The following is an 8,162-nucleotide window of genomic DNA, read 5'->3' on the forward strand; positions in this document are numbered from 1 at the left end:
AGACCAGACTGGCCTTGAACTCAGAAATCCGCCTGCCTCTGCCTCCCGAGTGCTGGGATTAAAGGCGTGCACCACCACCGCCCGGCTAGTCTTTGTTTTTAAATTATGTTTTACTATTTATTTTGTGTGAGTGTTTGTGTGTGTATGCATGCTCGCACAAGAGCTGATTATCTTTTAGCCACGTGAATTCCAGGGATCAGCTCAAGCTTGGCAGCAACCTGAGCCGTCATCCAACCCCTCACTGCTTTAAACAAATAAATAAATAAAAATAAAAAAGAATAGATTATGTTTTAAAAAACTTTGTCCAATTCTCTTTTTGTATGGGGGTGGGAGAGTGTGGTCAGGTGTGTGTGTAGAGTGGCCTTGTGTGTCATGTTTGTAAGTGGAGCTCAGAGTCTATTTTCTTTCTGCCATAGGGGTGGGTTCCCAGGGTTGAACTCAGGTCATCAGGTGTGGTGGCAGTGCCTTTACCAGATGAGACATTTCTCTGGCTTGGTACCCAATTTTCCCCCACCTGAGTTTAACTTTTGTTCTCAATCTGAGCCTGTTATGATATTATGGTATATAAAGATATTAACTAATGTAGTAAGTTGTAACAACTCAGGGGAAAAAAGTGTCGCTTTTCTGTAAGCTGTAGACAGCCTAGTATTGGGGAAACTTCAGCATCACAGAGAGTGAGTCAAATAGGTAACTAATTAATTCTCTGTTCTTATACATGATATATTTAGCAGCCAGGACTGAAAATTTGTTCCATAAAAACCTCTTGGCATTTAAATTGTACTTTGCTCTGGCTCCTAGGTCTCTGTCGGGGTCTTGTAGCTCTAGTAACTCTTTCTCTCACATTTCTCTTTCACCAGCCAAGGATTTCTTTCTTCACTGGCTTTTATGGTCAGTCTCTTAGATGGACCCCAACTTCTTTACCTGAGACCTACCCCAGGAAGAAGTCAGATTCATGTATTGCCTCAGTTCTCTAAAAACAGGGGAGACCAAAGATATTAACAGGAGAGAGCAACTGAATGGGCAGCTCAAGTCAGGGACACTGGAAGCAGTAGTTCCCTGGTTCTCTGGCCTAGAAATACCTGGAGAGAGCTTTGATTTCTTATCTCTTCTTAAGCATCCCTGCCTTGTATTGTTTCTCTGCAGCTCCCCTCCTGGTCACGGGGCGGGCGCTGCTCATCTGTCATGTGACTGATCTCCATGCTGACCTAACTCAAACAGCACGGTTTTGTCTCCTTTCTCTCTCGTCCAGGCTGCTGTCAAGATTTACAGCTTGCCTTCTGGAGTTTTTCTCCAAACTCTATTAATAAATTGACCTGGAGCTTAAAAAGGAATCATGCTGGTGGCATGGACTTTATTTCTGTGATTCTGTGACTGATTACCTAGCTTAAGGTCTTGATTTTTTTTTTTTCTTCCAAGTTAGATTATGTACATGCTCTTGGACTAGATTTAAGCTTTTCTAACAGTCCTTGTTTGCTTTGTAGAGCCATTGGGTGTTTGTGGGGAACCACTTTTCTAGCAGAGCTTCCCAGCTCTTACAGGTGCTGGGGTGAACCAGGGCGTTAGTGCACACTAGGCAAGCTCTCTACCACTCAGCTCTACTCCTGTTCTTTCCAGTAGTGTTTGTGCTTGACCTTTGAGAGTATCTAGCCTTGAACCTGTACTGATCCTCCAAATTTAGCTTAGTGCTGGGATTCCAGGCTGAGCCACCATGCTTTGCTAGGTAACTTTTCTCCATGAATTGAGTTAAGTAAAGCCTACTTTCTGAATGTAGACTGGGCTTTGGGCAGTCACCGTTCTTGATCGATAGCGGCTGTGTTCTCACGATGCATTTTATATACTACATATGCAGCATACTAGTTTGCTTACAAATGTTTTATCCTGAAGCCTGTGTTTATAGTTTATTATTAAAGAAATGGCTCTTTAAGTAGATTCTTAACTATTAAGCATCTTACTTTCAGTGAGACATTGTTTAATGCCTTGTTTATTGAAATTTCACTATTTCTTTCTCTCCCTTTCTTCCCTCTCTTTCCCCTCTTCCCTCCCTGTCTTTCTTCCAACCTCCCTTCTGTTCTTCTGTCCCTGACACGGTCTCAGGTATTCTAAGCCGGCTTTTAACTCCTGACTCTGTCCTCCCCACTGAGTGCTTGGACTACAGGTGTCCACTACCATGCATGATTTAGGCAATGCTGGGAATTGAACCCAGGCCTTCTGCATGCTAGACAAGCACTTTGCCAACTCCATCACACCCTTATCTGGAAGCTTTGGGATTTCCTAAAAACTTTTGATTATGAAAATGTCATGTACACAAAACCAGATCACTGAACATTTATGTATTCTGCAATGATCACATTTTGCCCCCCACCCCCTGCCGCCCCCTTTTTCTTCTAATTTCTATCTCCCCAGGTTTGGGATTTTTTTTTTTTTTTTTTTTTTGTTTTTTTTTTGTTCTTTTTTTTTTTTTTGGAGTACCTTAAAACTTAAAACAAATCCTAGCGGATGTGTCATTTTGTGAGTGTAATTTTGAGGTATTGACCTGTTACCTTGTGCTCTTGAGCAAATTGCTGAGTTTTTTTAAAAGTATAGGCAAGATGGGGATCATGATTTCTACCTTAATTACAGTGTGACCTGAGGAGGGCCGGGGATGTAATTTACTTTGTAGTAGAAAGCTTGCCTAGCATGTATAGACCTCTGGGTTTTATTTTAGCAACACATAAGCTAGGTATAGTAGTGCATACCATTCAATTCCAACACTCCTGAGGCAGAAACAGGAGTATCAGGTTTAGTAGCAATTTCAGGCCAATATGAATAACAAAACGCTGACTCAAAACCAAAGAACAGAACAAATGAGGTAATATAAAAATAAAAGTTTAGACCCTTGACTATTTATCATAAAATGTAACCATAATACACAGGTAGTATGGATGTGGGGTGTACTCTTTATGACCCCATGGCAAGGTGATTGTTGATCTACATGAGGCAAGAAGGAAGTCCGCTTCAACATGACTCAGTATCTGGTACTGGGTCAACTTCTGTTGTCTGACACTGATGTAGAATTTACTATGTATCCCAAGTTGGCCTTGAGCTTGTGGTAATTTACCTACTTCTGCCTCTCTAATGTTGGGATTACAGGAATGAACTAGCACACCTGAAAAACATAGATGTTCTATGTCCTGTCTTGATTTCTTTAGTGGTTAACACTTTGTAATCTTTGTAGAAATTTATTCAGTTTCGGGATTTGCACATGATCCTTTTAGATAAGCAAAGTTTATCATATCTAAGCTGGATTTAGCAAGTCTTGTGTTCTTAAAAACCAGCCAGTATTTTATATGGGAAGTTGTACGAGTGGTTTGGGGAGCAAAACATAAGAACATTTCTATTTTATGTCTTTTCCATATCCAGAGGATGCCAGCCCCCATCAGATTGCGGGAGCTGATCCGGACCATCCGGACAGCCCGAACCCAAGCTGAGGAACGAGAAATGATCCAGAAAGAATGTGCTGCAATCCGGTCGTCATTTAGAGAAGAAGACAATACATACCGCTGTCGGAATGTGGCAAAGTTACTATATATGCACATGCTGGGCTACCCTGCTCACTTTGGACAGGTAGGCTGAGTGGAGACCACATCTGGCAAGGACACTTCTTTTTGAGTGACAGTGACTTGGGGAATCTTATCTTTCCTGGCAGGGAGACACTTTGATAGCCTATAGTTCGCAGTCTAATCATTGTGACAGCAAGGATAGGATGGAGGGAGCAACCGTGAACCTGGAAAGGCATGATGCCCTCATCTGCCTTCCCACTGTATTCCTTTATCAGAGGATCAGAGATTTGTTTTTGCCTTTTTGTTTTTAATGGTGGCTTCTAGCTTAAATATTTACTGGGATTAACCAGAGAACTGATTGTTCTGCCAGAGGATCTGGCTATAATAAATATTTAATTAGTACTGCTAAATGTTTTCTTAGTTACTTTTCCTGAGCATAATATATGGAAAATTGTCTGGACAGATGTATTTAAGTTAAAGATTATTATTTTGTTTTGTCCTGATTTCCTCAGGCTTTAGTTGCTACCGTTTTTGTACAAATCTTTCTGCTTGCTGATTCGCTTCCTGACACACACATGCATGTTCTTTTGCTTTCTCCAGTATGTGCATTGAGCGTGATCATCTCAGTTATAGGTGCTTTTTTCTTTTGGTGCTTATATTGTGATAAAGGGAGCTTAGGATTTAGTCATAGAGAAGGGTATAAGAGCTGTCTTACAATTTCTAATTAGTATTTTTAGTCTTAAATTCTATTTTACTTAAGAGTCAGTGTTAAGTAGTCTTTTTAAGGAATGAACTACAAAATTGAAAGAATGCAATGCCAGCAAATAAAAAGACTACTCACCTATCTTTTCTCAAAGATAACTTGGTACATCTGCCAAGGACAACAGTCGGTTTATGTTTAGCTCAGAAACTTCAGTGGAAGGAAATCTGCTGCCAGCTTAACACACAGAGTACAGAAGTTGAATTTAACAGACTGATTTCAGTTAGCGTTCCGCTCATGTTGGGGTTGCAGCCTCTTTAGAAATACATGATTGGGCATGGGAGAGCATTAGTTCCCCTGAGGAAAACTGAGGTATTACTGTAAAAAGAAAAGAGATTGGGTTAGAGGAGAAAGGGCTTTCTCTTGTGGATGTATTCATTCATTACCTGATTGCAATGGGAGTAGTTGTAAATAACCTTGTTTTTCATATCTGTTGTTAACAGTTTTCTTAACAAATATAATCAGTGCTTCCTTTGATACAGATTTTATATTTTATTCTTACAGAATTAGTGGAGACAGAACCTAAAGATGTTAGTATTTGATCCAGATGTTAAATTTGATCCAGATAGTTATTGTATATGCATAGCATATTAGAAAACATGGGTGTCTATATAGTCTTGGTTGATTATCAGTTGAGACATTAGGTCTGATTTATAGAAATCTGATTAGAAATTGAGCTTTAGAAAGAAAAGGTAACCTGGTTGGGAAAAGACTCAGAGTATAGCTGGGCGTGGTGGCCACGCCTTTCAGCCCTGCTCACGGGAGGCAGAGGCAGGCGGATTTCTGAGTTGGAGGCCATCCTGGTCTACAGAGTGAGTTCCAGAATAGCCAGAGCTACATAGAGAAACCCTGTTTCAAGAAACAGCAGCAACAACAACAACAACAAAAACTAAACACAAACACACACACACACACACACACACACACACACACACACACACACACGGATTCAGAACCCTTCCATTTGGAGATATCCACTATTATATATTCCTAAGGGAATCCTAAGGGATACAGCTCTTGAATATAAAGTCAGAGTAGATTTAAAGTTTCGAGGAGATTTTATTTTGAAAAAGATACATGTGTACGGACATGTGTGTACACATACACCATACATCTCAAGATTCATTTCTGGGACATGATTAAATAAAATTACATGGGCTGAGGTGTATTATAGTGGTGGAATTCTTGCCTGATATATGTAAGGCCTACATTTGATCTATAGCACCACATTAAAAGAGATTACTTCTAAGGTGTAGGTGAGATTTTGGGGATAATTTGAAATGTAGTTATTTGATAAAACACTGAACTTTTAGTTGAAAAGTGTAAGTACTCAAAAAAAAAAAAAAAAAAAAAAAAAAACCCAAAAAACTATGGTTAAATTTCAGTAAATAAAATAAAGTTTTTTTCTCTTTGGAGCTAAGAGTTATAAGTCCACTACTCTTGTTTCTTTTTTAAAAGTTCATTCCTTGTTCATGTCAGTAATTTTCTTTATACTATGTCCATAAAAAGGTTCATATCTTAATTCTCTCACTTCTATGTATGAGTTGCAGCTATTCTTGTTTATTTGTGTATAACAGCTGCCCTATGATTATGTCTTACTGTCATACGGGCTGTTTGTTATGGTAGTCAGGAGCTGTCGGTCACTGAGATCCTGAAATATGGCTAGTTTAACTAAGGTAACTATTTAAAAGGAAAATAAAATTTTCCTAAATATTGATTCAGTTATTGGAAAACTTTTAAATGCGGTTTAAGCAATTGGAATATGTGAGTCAATTGTATATTTTATGAAATGGAAATACAGTTAAAGTATTTCTACTGAAAATATATACAGATTGAAATGTGCTATAAGTATAAAGTCCATTCTGTATTTAGAAGCCTCATATACAAAAGTGTAAAATATTTAATACTTTCTATGATTATATGTTGAAATATACTTTAGAGAAGTTGGTTAAATAAAATATGTTATGAAAACTAATTTTACCTCTTTCTTTTTAATTTTTATTGCAGTGTCTAGTATGATGCTGTCAATAGAAACAAAATACGAAAAGCCAGGCATAGTGGTGCATGCCTATAATCCCAGCACTTGGGAGGCTGAGGCAGGAGGATTGCTGCATTTTCAAGGCTAGCTTGGGATACATAGCAAGTTTGAGGCAAGCCTGGGCTACACAATAAAACCCTGTCTCAAAAATGCTAAGAAAAAAATTTTTTAAAGGTGAGACACATAAATAATGTAGACATTTTAGAAGCCACTTAAATAAAAATCTCATTCAAGTTTTACAGTAAAATCTTGAAGTAGGTAATTCTCTCAAAGATGAATTCTTGCTCTTTAAAGAGGGAGCCAGAAAAAATAAATCAGAGTTTTAAATGATTTGTTTAAATTCATTCAGCTAGTAAATATTAGAGTAGACTTCAGCCTTCTGTAACACAAAAGCCTATTCAGCTTTTGGGCTTAGTTAAAGTCTATAAATAGCTACTTCCATTAAGTTTATGTATTTTATCCCTGCCAGACCACAGAGCGATTGAGATAGCAACAGCCTCCAGCATCAGTTTAAAAGAATAAAACAATAGTTCAAAGTCAGAATTGGGAGAAGGGACTCAAAACATCAGTCCAGGGTCGCTGTTGTTGAGTCGGCCAGAGTAAGAAAAGAAACTCCATGATTGCCAATGCCAGAGTCCAAGAGCAAACTTGCAAGGGCCAGCCTGCCTGCCTGCCTGCCTGCCCAGTGTGGAGTCTGTCTTTCCTAACTTACTGTCTGAATGATTTGGCACAAGACCTTTGGTTTTTCTCCCTTCCTCCCACTCTTCCTCTCTTCCTTTTCTCTTTTCATGTCCCCCTCTTCCTTTTTCTTTTCTATCTTTGACCTTTGTGTGTCAGTGTCCTCATCTGTAAAATGGAGACAATCCGGATTCCTACTTTATTGGGCTATTATGAAGACTAAGTTAATAGTTGTTAGATATTTATGTTTGGTACATAAAGCATTACCTATTTGATCATTTCCTCAAGGAGTGCAAACACAGCTTTTGGAAGTACTGAATTCTAAGAGACTGTTTTTTGTAGGTCTTTTATCATCAGGGACTGTCAGAAAGAAACAGTACTCTTAACATTTTATAACAGAAACATTTTCGAAAAGATGTATATAACCTTTCACTTTTTGGTTTAGATATAATTAAAAAATAGTTTCCTAGCACATGTTTGTGTGTGTGTGTGTGTGTGTGTGTGTGTGTGTGTGTGTGTGTAAGTATCCCACTGCACACATGTGGAGGAGGTAAGATGACAGCTTGCAGGGATTGCCTCTGCCTCCTGTAGATCTCAGGGATGGAGCTCAGGTTTGCAGGTTGGTGACAAGTGCCTCTACCCACGGAGCCATCTTGCAGACCACAAGTTGAGTATCTAAAGAATATTTTAGGAGTAGAAAACTGGGAACCAGTACCAAATTTTTATATAGCCGTGTTGTAGAAATTGTTTTGAAATTCCTGCCAGTATATAAAAATGAAGGAACTTCACATAGAAAAATGCCGGCTATATACTATATCTTAGAAAATCAGAAGCTTTGGCAACCCTGGACACACTTTTCAGGTGACAGTCAGAGAGCTGGGCAGTGTTCTCTGTTTTTTCTTAAATTCAGCCTGCCTGCTATGTCTTGTTTCCTGTGTGTGAGCCATCCTTCTGTCCATGTGGTGTAGCTGTCCTTTCCTTCATAATCACAGTACTGGCTATAAAGGCTTGTGCATTCTAAGAGACATTTACCTGCAGCTTCTTGAGAACATCTGTTCCTAATTACAAACAGTGTTCTTAAAGACCTGTTTGTCTTTCTGTATGTGTATACACACATGCTTTGTTCTACTTTTTTTTTTTTTTTTTT

At 38.7% G+C, this 8,162-nt stretch overlaps 1 protein-coding gene across 3 annotated transcripts in view; it reads left to right on the forward strand.

The window, feature by feature from the left end:
- Positions 1–8,162, forward strand: part of Ap1g1 (adaptor related protein complex 1 subunit gamma 1) — an 85,421-nt gene that overhangs the window by 21,302 nt on the left and 55,957 nt on the right. For all 3 annotated transcript variants that reach the window (XM_021220805.2, XM_021220806.2, XM_029532332.1), the window contains exon 2: positions 3,400–3,603. In XM_021220805.2, the coding sequence (XP_021076464.1) occupies positions 3,403–3,603 (201 nt within the window). In that variant the 5' untranslated portion in view covers positions 3,400–3,402. The remainder of the gene's footprint in view (positions 1–3,399; positions 3,604–8,162) is intronic.

Source organism: Mus pahari, chromosome 20 (assembly GCF_900095145.1).
Source record: "Mus pahari chromosome 20, PAHARI_EIJ_v1.1, whole genome shotgun sequence".
Lineage (NCBI taxonomy): Eukaryota > Metazoa > Chordata > Mammalia > Rodentia > Muridae > Mus > Mus pahari.